The sequence below is a fragment of the Acipenser ruthenus genome, chromosome 2 (genome assembly GCF_902713425.1).
Source record: "Acipenser ruthenus chromosome 2, fAciRut3.2 maternal haplotype, whole genome shotgun sequence".
Classification (NCBI taxonomy): Eukaryota; Metazoa; Chordata; class Actinopteri; order Acipenseriformes; family Acipenseridae; genus Acipenser; species Acipenser ruthenus.
The window spans coordinates 54,773,497-54,789,667 of record NC_081190.1 but is presented as its reverse complement, the minus strand read 5'-3'; the positions used below and the strand labels follow the sequence as shown (position 1 = coordinate 54,789,667).

The following is a 16,171-nucleotide window of genomic DNA, read 5'->3' as shown; positions in this document are numbered from 1 at the left end:
ATTCAAGCTCTGTGCCATTTAAGGACAGTACATTCCTGGTTAAATCTAAAACCCCATGGTGTATCTGTAAGAAATCCAAACCCAGTAATAAATCGTCTGCTATGTCAGCCACCCAGATGCTGTGACGTAAAGTGTATTGGCCGATTCGAAATTTTACCTCGCCAGTTCTAGTTGCTGACGTCACATCTCCGGTTACAGTCTTAATGCTGGAAGTCTCTGGTACACTACACTCTGGAATTTTTGAAACAATTTGCTCAAATAGTTTGGAACTCATGAGTCAAATTCGCTCCAGTATCTTACTGCGTCGACCGGCAAACCTTCTACTTCACAGCGGATAACCAATCCACACGCAGTGTTGAACACAGTTTCAGAGGCCTCCCTCACATTATTTCCCAGGTTCAGCCTCGCAACCTGGGAACATACTAGTTTCCCTGATCATTTGCAGACATTGCTTTGTTCCCTGGCTTTCTCTTAATGTGCCCTATCTTGTGACAAAAGTGACACTCCCCGTTAAATTTGCCCGTTTTAGGAATGGCCAATTCAGTTATAGCTTTCCCCATAGCATCCAATTTTTCGACCAAATTTCCTAATACCACCCCTATGTCAGGATTAGAGTTACCTTCCGTTCTCCCACTTGCAGACTCGCCAGTTGTCGCCTCATCCTGGGTTTGAGTGCGGCGAACAGTGTGCTGCTGAGCCAGTTTCTTTTCTCCGGTGGTCGCATAGATGCACTCCAGCTGAATTGCTCAATTGAGGGCGTCGGGGAGTGTAGCAAAAGATCCCTCCTTCAGTCGGATTCTCAGCTCACGGTCCACAAGCAAACTGATGAAATTGTCGACAAGCAAGGCATCTGTGCATTTCTCCAGCACTTCAGGGAATGAAAGAGTGAAAAGGCGCTGTAGATCCTAGGCAAAGTCAGCAAGGGTCTCGTCTGGCTTTTTCCTCCTGGTGTCGTATTGAGCTTTGGCAAGCTCCTTCTGTGATCGCCCGTAGCGCAGAGCAAGGATATCCACCAGCCCGCTGTAGTCGGATGCAGCCTCCGTTTGTAGCAAGGTGAGTACAGTCATAGCTTCCCTGTCTAGGCTAACAGCAAGCTGGGCCCGCTTCTCTTTGTCAGTCCACCCGTTCAGAGCACTCACCGTCTCGAAGTGCTGATAGTATGCTGCCCAGTCAATTTTCCTGTTGAATTTACTCGGCTTCACTTTCTGTTGTGGAGCGGGGCTGGAGGGTGCTGTAGTTAGCCGTTTTTCCAACCGCTCCACTCTTCATTAAATCCTGTTCGTCCATAGCCGTATTGTGAACTTTCTTTTAGCTTGCATTCAAAACCTTCCAGTTTCTCTGTGATGTCTCTGTGCCCTTCTATTTCGTTGCGTAGCTGACTTGCAGTTTCTGCAATTTCGAGCTTACACATCTGTTGTGCTGCCTTGGTGCTGTTCTGTATGTCAGATTTCAACTTGTTCTGGCTTTGGAGCAACTGCACCAGTAATGCTTTCAGTTTGTCTGTTTCTCCCCTCTCGGTACGATCCCTGCTTCTGACACCAGTTGTTACCGCCTGCCCCTCCAACGGCCCGTTTACTCCCTGGCTTACCCAAAACAGGTCGTCGCGCAAGTCTCGTGGATCGCCGGAGGTTGGCTGGAGACCAGCAGTTTGCTCAGCCAGCTTGGTGGTAGTTTTTTTACTTTTTTATTTCTTAAAGAAAATGGCAAAACAAACAGGAAGGACACTAGTACCCTCCCTACAGGCTTAACAGAGACAAAAAGCGCCCACAGTCCCACTCTTTTTTTTTTTTTTTTTTTTTTGGAAACGCCCCTTCTCGCCAATTGGTGACAACCAATAAGAGCAGCACAACAATATATATATACATACACACACACACATATATACACACACACACACACACAAAGTGGTTTGCAGAAGTATTCACCCCCCTGCAAAGTTTTCACATTTTGTTAGTACCTGAGCGTACTCTACTACGGTTTCAAATTAGACTCTGCAGTGTGGAGTAGTGGTTAGGGCTCTGGACTCTTGACCGGAGGGTTGTGGGTTCAATCCCCAGTGGGGGACACTGCTGTTGTACCCTTGAGCAAGGTACTTTACCGAGATTGCTCCAGTAAAAACCCAACTGTATAAATGGGTAATTGTATGTAAAAATAATGTGATATCTGTATAATGTGAAATAATGTATAATGTGATATCTTGTAACAATTGTAAGTCGCCCTGGATAAGGGCGTCTCCTAAGAAATAAATAATAATAATAATAGACTTTACATGTAGAATCTGCACAAACTACTCTACATTAATAAAGTTAAAAAATGCATATAGAATATAAATTAATATTTACAGAGAAAAACAGATTAATCTCAGTTGCATAAGTATTCAACCCCTTTGCTACTGCAGCCCTAAATCCGCTCAGGTGCAAATGATTTGTTTGAAAGGTCACAAAATTAGTGAAATGGTTTCAGCCTGTGTGTATTCAAAGTGGTTTAACTTGTATGTAAAGACATTCAAGCTGCAGCTCACAGTGATCCAACAAAGCAACCATAAAGACCAAGGAGCTTTCGAAACAAGTCAGGGATAAATTGGTAGAGAGGCACAGAACAGGAGAAGGGTACAAGAAAATTCCATCATTAAGAAGTGGAAGATGCATCATACCATCCAGACACTAACCGGATCAGGTTGCCCTCCCAAACTGAGCAGCCAGGCAACCTTGAGAGATCTGCAAAGTTCTGTGCCGAGATAGGAGTCAGTGTTAACATATCAACAATAAGCCGGTCCCTACACAAAGAAGCCATTACTCAAAAAGCCTCATCTTAAAGCACGTGGAGTTTGCGAAAAAGCATGTAGATGATACTGCAGACATGTGGAAAAAGGTTTTGTGGTCAGATAAGACAAAAATTCGGTCTAAATTCCAAGCGTTCCGTCTGGCGCAAGCCCAACACTGCACATCACCCAGTCAACACCATCCCAACTGTCAAGCATGGTGGTGGCAGCATCATGTTATGGGGATGCTTCTCTTCAGCAGGGACTGCGAAGCTTGTCAGGATAGAGGGAAGAATGGATGGTGCAAAGTACTGGCGAATCCTTGAGGAAAACCTGTTTGAGTCAGCCTAGACTCTGAAACTGGGGAGGAAATTCACATTTCAGCAGGACAATGACCTGAAGCACAAAGCCAAAGCCACACTGGAGTGGTTGAACAAGAAGAAAATTAATGTTCTTGAGTGGCCCAGTCAAAGTCCTGACTTGAATCCAATCAAAAATTTATGGTGAGACTTGAAGATTGCAGTCCATCATTGATCCCCAACAAACTTATCAGAACTGGAGCAATTTTCCCGTGAAGAATGGGCGAAAATTTCACCATCCTACTGTGCAAAGCTTGTAGAAACCTATCCAAAAAGACTCAGTAAGTACTGACTTAAGGGGCTGAATACTTATGCAACCAGTACATTTAATTTTGTACATTTTCTTTGCAAGTTTTGCTGACATTTAACCACCTCCTCATATAGCAGTGTTCAGTTTAACCACTACAGCTTTCAATAAAAAAAGTTTGTTTGAAAAACTGTGCATACATTATTTGTAATGCAACAAAATGTGAAAACTTTGCAGGGGGGTCTGCAAACCACTGTGTGTGTGTGTGTGTATATATAGATGTATATATGTGTGTGTGTGTGTGTGTATATATATATATATATATATATATATATAATTATATATATGAACCATTTATTTTACAATCAAAACAAGAAAATGTAAATAAATATCTGAACAGATATCGGTTTACACCATACATATTTATAAAACTGAAACGATAGCAATACATTTTTAACTGTTCAACAGAAATTGGTTTATTATCAAGTATGCAAAAGTAACTATGTAGATAAATAAACTTGGAAGAAAACTTTACAGAAGTGTAGCAGCACAACAAGTTAGAAAAGTCAAATTTATTTTTCTTTTTTTGGACAAAAAGGTATTCCTTTACCTTGAGTCTAAAGGGGCATTCACACCGGACGCGGCGCACATGCCGTCTGCTTGCGCGCCGCGCTGCAGTACTGTTCACACCAAACGCGGCAGGGTAAAGTCAGTGGGCGGTCTGACGTTACGTCACGGCTGCAGGTACCGTGGCTTTTGTTTACCGAGCAACAAACAGTAAATGCCAGCGGGAAAATAAAACCCTTTTGACAGAACTGAAGACACTGACAAAAGACAAACCTGAGGAGCGAAACATTATAAATATATTTTTTTTATGAAACCTAATTCTAACCCCCACACCACCACAATCCCCTCCCCCCCTCCTTTTTTATTAATTTTGTTAAAAACTGTTAAAATATAATAAATGTACACCAAATAAAACGTTTTGTTTTATCTTTTAAAAAGTCTTCTGCAGTTAATTTATCCAAAAAAAAAAAAATGCTTACGTTATGTAGCACCACAATCACCCTGAAAGACCCGCCCCCCCAGTTGCTTTAATATACATACATACAGACGTGCTCAAATTTGTTGGTACCCCTCCACAAAAAAAGAAGAATGCACAATTTTCTCTGAAATAACTTGAAACTGACAAAAGTAATTGGCATCCACCATTGTTTATTCCATATTTAATAGAAATCAGACTTTGCTTTTGATTTTTTATTCAACATAATATTGTAAATAATAAAACTAATGAAAATGGCATGGACAAAAATGATGGGACCGCTAACCTAATATTTTGTTGCACAACCTTTAGAGGCAATCACTGCAATCAAACGTTTTCTGTAGCTCTCAATGAGACTTCTGCACCTGTTAATAGGTAGTTTGGCCCACTCTTCCTGAGCAAACTGCTCCAGCTGTCTCAGGTTTGATGGGTGCCTTCTCCAGACTGCAAGTTTCAGCTCTTTCCATAGATGTTCGATAGGATTCAGATCAGGACTCATAGAAGGCCACTTCAGAATAGTCCAATGTTTTGTTCTTCTCCATTCTTGGGTGCTTTTAGCTGTGTGTTTTGGGTCATTATCCTGTTGGAGGACCCATGACCTGCGACTGAGACTGAGCTTTCTGACACTGGGCAGTACGTTTTGCTCCAGAATGCCCTGATAGTCTTGAGATTTCATTGTGCCCTGCACAGATTCAAGGCACCCTGTGCCAGGCGCAGCAAAGCAGCCCCAAAACATAACCGAGCCTCCTCCATGTTTCACTGTAGGTATGGTGTTCTTTTCTTTGAAAGCTTCATTTTTTCGTCTGTGAAAATAGAGCTGATGTGACTTGCCAAAAAGATCCAGTTTTGACTCATCTTTCCAAAGGACATTCTCCCAGAAGGATTGTGGCTTGTCAATATGCATTTTAGCAAATTCCAGTCTGGCTTTTTTATGTTTTTCTTTCAAAAGTGGAGTCCTCCTGGGTCTTCTTCCATGGAGCCCACTTTCGCTCAAAAAGCGACGGATGGTGTGATCAGAAACTGACGTACCTTCACCTTGGAGTTCAGCTTGTATCTCTTTGGCAGTTATCCTTGGTTCTTTTTCTACCATTCACACTATCCTTCTGTTCAATCTGGGGTCGATTTTCCTCTTGCGGCCGCGCCCAGGGAGTTTGGCTACAGTTCCATGGACCTTAAACTTCTTAATAATATTTGCAACTGTTGTCACAGGAACATCAAGCTGCTTGGAGATGGTCTTGTAGCCTTTACCTTTACCATGCTTGTCTATTATTTTCTTTCTGATCTCCTCAGACAACTCTCTCCTTTGCTTTCTCTGGTCCATGTTCAGTGTGGTGCACACAATGATACCAAACAGCACAGTGACTACTTTTCTCCATTTAAATAGGCTGAATGACTGATTACAAGATTGGAGACATGTGTGATACTAATTAAAGAAACTAATTAGTTTGAAATATCACTATAATCCAATTATTTATTATCTTTTCTAAGGGGTACCAACAAATGTGTCCAGGCCATTTTAGAATATCTTTGTAGAATAAGCAATAATTCATCTCTTTTCACAGCTTCTTTGCTTTATTCTATGACATACCAAAGGCATGCAAGTATACATGATAAAATAGCTTTTAATTTCATCACTTTTCAGGAGGAATGAAGCATTATTTCAATGAGCTGTAAGGGTACCAACAAATTTGAGCACGTCTGTACATACATACATACATACATAAATACATACATACACACACAATACTTCGAAGAATGCACAGCAAACAAAAAAAAATAATGCGATCGCTCTGCTCTACCGGAGAAAGAAAAAAACTGTATGAATGTCGTGGGTACATGACATCCTGAAGAAAAGAAAACAGTACGGCGAATACCATCGGCTACTCCAGGTGAAGTGGCATGGCAGCACAGCATTGTTTTAAATAAACAAATACAGCGGGTCTTTTTAAGTTTACTATCCCATCTTCTACATTTTTACTTATGGGTCATTCCGTGTCAATGCATCATTGTCAACCATAGGCTTTATCTTTTAAAAGTTTGTCTGCAGTTAATTTATCAAAAAAAAAAAAAAATGCTTCCGTTATAGTAGCAGGTGCATAATTATTTTCAATGTGGAGTTTAGCACAAAAAATATATATTACCTCATTTACGTAATTATGTATATTTAATATTCTCAGTAATCCCATTTGTACACCCACAGACCACCATTCTACATCTTTTTATTAATATCACGGTAACTATTAATTGTTGTATTATACAACGCCGGGAAATCTGAAATTAAACCGAACAGCTTTTCCTCCATTTTATTTTTTTATTTCTTCCTCGCAAAGGAACCTCCTACTCTTCCCTGATTGGCTGTTGGTAGGTTACGTCACGACGCGGCGCGGCAAAAGTTGAAAATATTTTATCTCTTGCGCGCCGCTCCGCGGTGCCACGTCCCACTGCCGATGCGCGTAAATACCTTCATTGAAAACCATTGCTTTTGCCGCACGGCAGTGCCGTGCCGCGTCCGGTGTGAACGCCCCTTAAGGCTGTTCACATGTGCAGTGCACTTTCTGCACAGGGCACAGCTGTCCAAAGTTTCATTTTTGTTGCACTTGCCAACCTGGCATTGGCGTCTCTCAGCGGGATTACCAGCTTCAGCTGTGGGTACACACTTGGCAGTCCCCCTCTGTTTCAAATGCTTCTTGTGAAGTTGCTGTGCTAACTGTAAAATATATTCTCTCCTTGGTAAATTCTTTTCCGTGCATTCCTTGTAAAGTACCCAGGAATTGATGGCTGCTAGGTCCAATACATTGTAAAACACCTTAACAGGCCACCGATGGGAGCCAGCTTTCACGGAATACTTCTGTGTAATCTGATCCAAAACATCAACTCCATATTTTGTTGCGTTGTAAAACTCCATGGTATATTTTTTTCAGTAGTCCCGATGGTAATTGACTGATGAAGTGTGCTGAGTCACTTCCATTGCTTTCCATACCTTGTTCATCTCCGGAATCACCTTCAGATACAGTCCGTAAATATTGCAAACACTGCTTAGCAGTCATGCATCTTCGTTGACTCATTCTTCTCTTTTTATTATTTGCAGAAAGTGACATATATGAAAGTCTATCCTCTTGTGTAAACTCTCAAGTATCTTCAGGGTAGCCTCTGACCTTTTATAGTAACCTGGGTAACGAATAAGTCGCATACAAAGTGGCACCTACCAAAAAAGCGCACCTGGCAAGCGGGCGCAGCGTTTGAAAAGGCTGATTTGGAAAACAATACTGTCAGTAATTCATTCAAGCAGAGAGTAGAGACAAATTTAATTACAGCTAAACATATTGCGGACTGGTAAATAAAAATAAAGTAAAATACTGTTCTGTATAATCAAAATACAATTGTATTCTGTGTGGCCATCAAGGTTACTGCTCCTGGGGCTTTTAGGTATAATTTCTGCAATCCCGTTTCATGCTTTGTGAGAATATTGAATACATACGTACAGAAAGATTCATGAACGCGCAGACCCATATGTGTTGCACAAGTAGAGAGAATTCAATTTTAACCCTTTGAGGTCCTGTGTCGGACCTGGTCCAACATCGCAATTTTCCCTTTCCGGTCCAATGTCGAACCCTGTCCGACATCAAAAAGACGCAAAAAACAGGTCTCTAGTTGTTTTTTCTCCGGAAAAAGCCGAGAAAACCATTCAATGGCTGAGTGAGACCGATAGGAGCTGAGAGAAGCCGAAATTTTTTTTAAAAAAAGGGGGCGTATCTCATGAATACTGATAGACCCGACACCACATAGATAACACAGACATACACAAACAAGATAGCTGCTTCCGCATCCAGCGCTCAGAGAATATCACAGACATTTGCAGAGCTTTTTGAGATGTTATAGTAATAAAATAACGACTTGGATCGCATTATTGAGGAGTTTGGTGATAAAACGAGTGATCAAGAGATGATTTATCGGTATGTACTATTACGAGTTATTTGAAAAATATAGCGAACGAGGTGTGGGGCGGTGCTGGAGATGCAGTACCGAGTGTCCTGTTGATATGCAGTGCCTTTTAAACCGGTTTTACTGTGGGGGAAAAAAAAAAAAACGTGTGTCTAAAATAAACTGCACATGTGAAAATAAATGGACGGCAAAGGGTTAAAACCAAAAATCGCCAAAATGACCGTCGCAGGGCTTCTAGTGTTAACAGGGCACGTGATTTAGATCAAGTATCAGCAGCTCCTTCACGACTTCGTAAAACCATATCTTCTTTTACCAGGTCTTGCAAATGTAAAATTGGTCTGCTAATTTGACTAATCACCAGCTTATCCACGATCAGCCTACAAGATGGAATTCCACGTATGATACGGCTGACAGGTTCATGGAGCAGCAGCAAGCGACTTCTGCTGTTCTTGCTGAAGACAAGTCAAGAGAATCTTGACAATTGACAGCCTACCTGAACCAGACAGTAAAACGAGTCCTAAAAGATTTGCTTTCCAGCATAAAGACCCAAAAGAGGATGGAAAACCCTTTAGATACAAGTCCTCCTGGCAGTACTGCAAGATCTGTTACAGAATAATTAGAAACTGAGTTGGCTTTCTGAGAAGTGAGGAAATAGAAGCTCATGAATATCCACTTTCTTGGTGGAAACAAAATTCCTACAACACAAGCACAGAGGTGAAACTCTCCCACAATTTTTTGAACCCTAGCTACTTGTTACTGAGGTTCTGCATGGCAACGCACAGGGCAGCCTTCGGCTTTGCCTTATAGCATTCCAGTCATCTGCAATCTTGCCCTTGCGCCGGCTTTGGTACACTCGCCCATTCAGTAATGGTTACATTTCGCACTTGAAAGGTAACATTGGGTTATCATAAACCTGGTTCCCTGAAATAGAAATGTAACCGTTAACCTTCAAGGTCGCTGCGTCCATGATCGCAGCATGCTTGAAGGAAAAATGACCCTCATATCTATGAGCGCAGTCCTTTTGTGCCCTCGGGGGTGGGTCCATGACTGCATCACTTGCTCAACGAGAAGCTTTGATATACAGTGTTCAGGGTTTGGGTCTTTAGGAGGTAAATACCCATTTGGTAATGGTTACATTTCTATTTCTGGGAACCAGGGTTATGAAGATAACCTTACGTTTTTTGTCAGTTTCAATCACTTCCAGAACATTGTAATTTTTAAATTGCTTACAAACTGCAGTATTACATTTTTGTGTTAATAAAATAATTAGTACAATTACTTTTTATCATAGGGTGACATTTTGCAGAGGAGTAATTTACTGAATTAAGTCAGCAGAAATGTAGTCATAAGAAGCAAAAATCTTGAAGTTATAACTGCTTTACCCTTGAACAAAGACGACTACACGGTGATCTGATTCAAGCATTCAGAATTCTAAAAGGTATTGACAATGTCGACCCAGGGGACTTTTTCAACCTGAAAAAAGAAACAAGGACCAGGGGTCACAAATGGAGATTAGATAAAGGGGCATTCAGAACAGAAAAGGAGGCACTTTTTTACCCAGAGAATTGTGAGGGTCTGGAACCAACTCCCCAGTAATGTTGTTGAAGCTGACTCCCTGGGATCCTTCAAGAAGCTGCTTGATGAGATTCTGGGATCAATAAGCTACTAACAACCAAATGAGCAAGATGGGCCGAATGGCCTGCTCTTGTTTTGTAAACTTTCTTATGTTCTTAATATAAATATTATGTAAAATTATTTTTCATATGTGTTCACAGAGTCTGTTTAGTTATAGTTTTTAATGCAGTTTTCAAGTTTTTCTTTCAGAAGTCTTGTTTTGTACTTCACGTTACCCGTAGTGTACTTTTGTATTACATTTTAGGCTTTGAAATGGCCAGCAAATATGATCATGGTAAAGTGAAAATGTACAGGAATCTCTGGGGAGAGAGGCCTAGAGAAGTAAACAGTTACTGTCAGCAAAGTTTTAAAGTAATACACTTCATATTGTAAGCCACTATACTAATCTGCTGTCCCCATAAGAAATATTTTGTACAAATTGCATAGCCCTCTTCATTTAGGAAAAATAATGTACTACTGTACTCTTATTAAAAATGGGAATAATATTTGGACACGGTTTCCAGTCCAATTCAAATTTCTGTTTGTATTTTTAGTGCCACAAAAGTACTTGTTTACATGAAATTTAGAATGGTGACATAGCTAAAATTAATATTGAATAAAACAGGTAGGGTAGGTGAAGCATAGCCTACCCAATGATTGCTTCCAATGTTCATTGCAGACTTTCCCCTCAGTTAAGGTGTTTTATGCAATATTGACATGCCACGATGAGCCATTATTTGTGTTGTACTTATGCAAGACAGCTAGCTATGTGATGCAAGATGTGAATGACAAAGGTGCAAAACAAATATTTATCGAAGTTGAAACATCAGCGTTATAATTTGGTAACCTAAAAAAATAAATAAAATGTACTCTTCTGCATATTGGGGAAAATGTCCTTAATGAAGCCACGGAACCATACTTCACGGTATTAGTGAATTCTGATCCATATAATAATAAAAATATATATGTCAATTTTCTGAGGGCTTGATTTAAGTGCATTCAAGTCATCAGCATCAAATATTTCTTTACAGAAAAAAGTGCAAATTTATACAGTGAACCATGCAAACGTGTTGCTGTAAATAGTTTTTGAGTTGAATATTTGAGAAAAAAAATGATCAGATTTGAAAGGCGAAGCCAGCTAAAGGTATGGAACATGTTTCATTTAATTGCCATGGGGAGGGACACCATAGTATGGGCACAACGTGCCAAGGTTTTTTTCAGGCGGGGGGTGGGGTTGACTTTTTAGTTCAGTTTTTTTCTGCAGACCACTCTCATGACTGCAAATAGACAATAGTGCACAGTCGGGGTGATTCGGTATAGCAGTTCAGGTACATTACGGTATTGATAACTTTCCTCTTTTTTTTGCACCACAATTATAGTAAGTACGGTATACAGCAGTTTACGCTATGTTTGTTCCTATGAACAAAGTGAAGGAAAAGGCCATTTTCATATGAACATCTTTTTCTACTGCAAACATTCTTCAAAACCAACCTATGATACTTGCAGCCTTAACAAAGTGTCTGAAGAAGATCTTTTGTGAACTGATACTGTGGAATACAAGTTTCCATGTCTCAATTAAAATTTGCAGAGACAAGCGACTGCAGCCAGCAGGATATCCTACTTATTAATAATTGTGTTTAAACAAGTTATGTACAGTATTCAAACTTTTTTAGGTAAGTGAAGAAATCTAATTTATTTATTTTTACAAATGCCACAATAATGATTAACAACATTGGAAGCTTATTTGTGCAATGTCAACTACAGTATCAAATGCATTAATAGTGTTGCTATACGTATTTTATTTATCCTGTGCAAAAAATAAACAACTCGCCTGTGCTCTTAAGTAATTGCCTGTGTTCGTAAATGAATGTTTGAAGCAATATGACGATCCTTTCCCAATTCTCTTTACCATCAGCTGAACAAAGTTTGTTCTTTTCTTTTATTTATTTATTTATTTTACACGTTTACGTTTTTCTAACAAACAAACTGCAGCACCATGTTGGTTTACAAATGATGAATCTTAATAGAATAATACATACTGTGGTAGTATAACATACTGTAGCGGTCGGCTATTGCGGGCTCCAGCGGGGAAGGAAGAGGCAGCCAACAGCGTGAATTTCAAGCAGTTAAAAGTGCTATTTTTATTCCCTGCTCTGCGCGGCAATGGATCACACTCTCGGGGCGCTCTTTTCTCATGGATTAGCTCTCGTGACGTTTAGTGTTCTTTTAAAGTTTGATTGTCTTAAAGGTTTTATTTTTAATTATTTTTTGTTGTTCTTTTTTGGCGTAGTAAAATATAAAATGCCAAATTATTTTTGGTTTTGTTTAGAAATTTACAGTAATTTTTCCATTTTTGTTTTAAGCCTTAATTTTACAACTTGTGTGATGTATTGTATATAGTGATATTAAGGTTAGCATGTGTTTTTTTAGTTTTTTTTGTATTTTTTCTTTTTTACGGTTCTCGTACTGTGCAAATTTTATACCGACCCATACCTTTAGTAGCTGCAATCTATTTAAGGAAAAGGCTATACAAGTCTGGGCTGAGAATTTGTATATAATCATAGACTTGAATGCAAGCTGGTATGTGACTTGCACTTAAAATTAATCAGCCAGTTTATAATTTGTCTTTTTTTTCCTGGATTTTCTAAAACCTGTATTTAATAAATGAAAGAAATTTACAAAAAAAATTGATTTTTTTCTGTAAATTTTCTATAATACAGTGTACCATTCATGGACAGTAAGTTTTAAACCTATAGAAATGTCTTTGTAGTTCAAATTGAATCTCTTCTTTTTCAGGAAACTATAACGAAATCAAGACCAAGCTACAAGACGAGAATGGAAGAATTATTACCGTTGGTAAGTTCTGTTTTGTGTTCTTCAGCTGGGACCATACTAGCATTTTAATTGATTTTAAATGTGCTGTTTCTATTATGCCAATTTAAGTTGTGCTTTCTCTACAGGATGTGTGAAAAGTATTGATATGCACAATTTCAAGTGGTATACACTATCAAATAATTACATGGGCATCTCTAGAGAATTAACTGAACCCACATTTACACATGGCAAAGTGCTGCTGGGACCCTTCATGGAAAAGCCGTGTCAATATGTACATACAAATACAATGGTAAGAAAGTAATTTAAAATTTTACATTTTTTATACTATAGTAGTCTCTGTGTATAGTAACACCTTCTAGGAGAACAACTTTATGTTGAAACAGAATTTTCGCATTGTACATGCTCCGCCTAAAGGAACAGGCACCGATAGTGATTTGTTGCTAACCGATTCAAAACTGATACAGTACTGTTTTGTAACGTGATAACTCATCATCATCAAACTCAAATTCAAATGGTTTATTCTTTTAAAAACTGACTTGTCATCGCAAGAGTAATCTAGAGCTGCTGCTGCATTTAACTTGTAGGGCGGTGCTGTGTTAATCCTTGTTAAAATTAATTCTAGTATTTATAATTACTGTTAGAACCGCTGCTGCATTTTTACCATATGTAGGAGTTTTGTTAATTTAGTTTATCAGTAAGTTTATTATTATAGTTTATTAATATACATTTGCCTTTTGATTTTTTCTTATTCTGTTCATTTCATATGCTGATGCACGTGCGTCATGACATAGTAATAAATACATTTGTATTTATTGATTTCATATCGTGATTGGCTTTGGCATATTGTGTCCGGGGTTCAACTCTGTCTTGGAGAACATGTTGCTTGCTTCCCCGAGGGGTGTTCTTTTAGTGTATATATACAGTTATTCAGTTTATACATTATTGATTTAATTGTCTTTAAATACCAACACTCCAAACTCTGATATGCCTCGCATTTATAAGCAATGCCACGTGTTAACCTTTGTTTTAGAGAAAGTGATACATTTCACCTGCAATTACATGAACAATAAAATATATTTATTTTGAAAATCATATTTACCACTGGTTCATATGTGTTTAAATATTCTACAAGTGGACAATATGCAGTATTTCAAGTACTTTCCCAGCACCTCATTATAGGACAACATCAAATAGAGGATATGTTGGTTAAACTTGGTCCATTTCTGAAGCATTACAAAAGGTTTTCCTCTGATGAAATATAGTTTATAGAGTGTGCACGTTTTAAAAAACATATAAATCATTAAAGTTCATTTAAAAAAAAAAAAAAATGTTCTCTGTTTCAGGTTTTAAATGTCGTGACTGGTTCTGTTAATGTTTACATTCACCTGTCTCAATACCAGCTATCCACGGGAAGTGTTTTCTATGTTCCCCCTGGTGAGTAATGTTTTGTATTTGAACCGATGACAATGCCAGATCAAAGAGGTGTGTTGTGTGTGTGTGTGTGTGTGTGTGTCTGTGTTTTTTTTTTTTTTTTTTTTTCTTCTCAATGATTTTTTTTAAATGTTGCTTGGGTTCTCTTCATTTTATATTAGTTACCAATGCCATACATATATTCATCTCAGAATAATTTCCTTTAGAATAAAAAGTTAATTCTAGCCAAACAAGGGGTTTTAAACATTTCTTGCTTAAAGAACACCTTAACTGCAAACAAATATAGTCCGAAGAGGTTAGTAGCCAACTCCTACTAGTGAAATTCACGCTTGAGGTATCGAGAAGAGCTTCACAAGCCCTTGAAACGTTGTGTGTTAATTAATCATGTCTTTTTTAAAAAAATAATTATTTGCTTATAATCTCTAGTAATTAGCGGATTTGTTTCATTATTGTTAATTCTATAACCTAGGTTGAGTCTAAATTGACATTTTGTGGCTGTAGGAATTACAAATCTTGAGTGATATATTTGGCAGGATAATGAACTGTTACTGAACCTTAACACCCAGGTTCCTTTCTGAACTAATTCTAATTCTTTCTCTCTCTCCTCTCTCCTTTCTCTCTCTCTCATATAGGTAACATATACGGAGTCGTTAATATTACAGACCAACCGGCTCTTCTTTATTTTACTGAAATAAAAGTAAGATAACTTGGCTTAAGTCATGATGGACATTGTGAAGTCAAAGATGTATAAATACCACAGTTTATTGAGAGTATTAGAAATTGAGCTCTGGTATCTGATTTGGTGTACATAAACGATTCTTGTTAAAACTCAACATGTATATATGTTACACAAAAACTGTATTCGGTATAACGTTTTGTAACGGAAATAAACAGTCAGTTTACTGTGAAAGCATAGGAAGGACCACCTTTGCATATATCAATTAGAGGCCACAACTCAACCAAAAGAAACTAAATAAACTGGCGTCTACATTATCCAAACCACTTGCTCAAGCAACAATTGGTTCAGTAAAAACTGTATAAAGACTATGTCAGGAAGTAGTTATTCCACAGCTGATGGCATGGACACCTGATCGGTTCACCTAGGCTTTATAGATTATTGGAAGTTTATTAAAACTTAACATGTGTACATGTTACAAAACGTAATGAGGAAGCAGTTTATTTGTTTAGTTGAACCAAACACGTGGCAAGGTGTTGTGTTGATGCTAATTTGTACATGCGATGGATCATTTTGTATTTGCAGCATTTTATGTCTGTTGCTGAAATGTTTTTTCATAATCAACAGTGTAGTATACATTTTTCTGTTTTATTAAATACTGTACATTTCTTGTTTTGTGTGGACATATTCTCACAATTAAAGTGTTATGGTTATGAAACTATTTAAGTGTTTTATTGAGTTTTATTGTGTATATATATATATATACACACACACACACACACACATACAGTGCCTATAGAAAGTCTACACCCCCTTGAACTTTTTTTTCACATTTTGTTGTGTCAGTGCCTCAGAGTTTCAGGCATTTAAATGATGATTTTTTTTCTACTTATCTACACACCGTACTCCACACTGTTAAGGGGGAAAAAAGTTATAAAGTAAATACAAAACTGAAAGATCATAATTGGATAAGTTTCCACCCCCGAGTTAATACTTGGTGGAAGCACCTTTGGCAGCAATTACAGCTGTGAGTCTGTTGGGATAGGTCTCTACCAACTTTGCACACCTAGATTTGGCAATATTGACCATTCTTCTTTACAAAACTGTTCAAGCTCTGTCAGTTTCCTTGGGGAGCGTTGATGGACAGCAATCTTCAAGTCATGCCACAAATTTTCGATTGGATTTAGGTCAGGGCTCTGACTGGGCCACTCAAGGACACTTACCTTTTTGTTCCTTAGCCACTCCAGTGTAGATTTGGCTGTGT

General features: G+C 38.4%; 1 protein-coding gene across 1 annotated transcript in view; it reads left to right on the top strand.

Annotated features, from left to right (window-relative positions):
• The window catches only part of LOC117408849 (centromere protein C-like), an 81,536-nt gene extending 65,908 nt beyond the window's left edge, over positions 1-15,628 (top strand). The window contains exons 19-22 of the mRNA XM_034014206.3: positions 12,762-12,821; positions 12,926-13,089; positions 14,144-14,234; positions 14,864-15,628. Coding sequence (XP_033870097.3) covers positions 12,762-12,821; positions 12,926-13,089; positions 14,144-14,234; positions 14,864-14,937 — 389 coding nt within the window. The 3' untranslated portion in view covers positions 14,938-15,628. The remainder of the gene's footprint in view (positions 1-12,761; positions 12,822-12,925; positions 13,090-14,143; positions 14,235-14,863) is intronic.
• Positions 15,629-16,171: the final 543 nt, after the last annotated feature.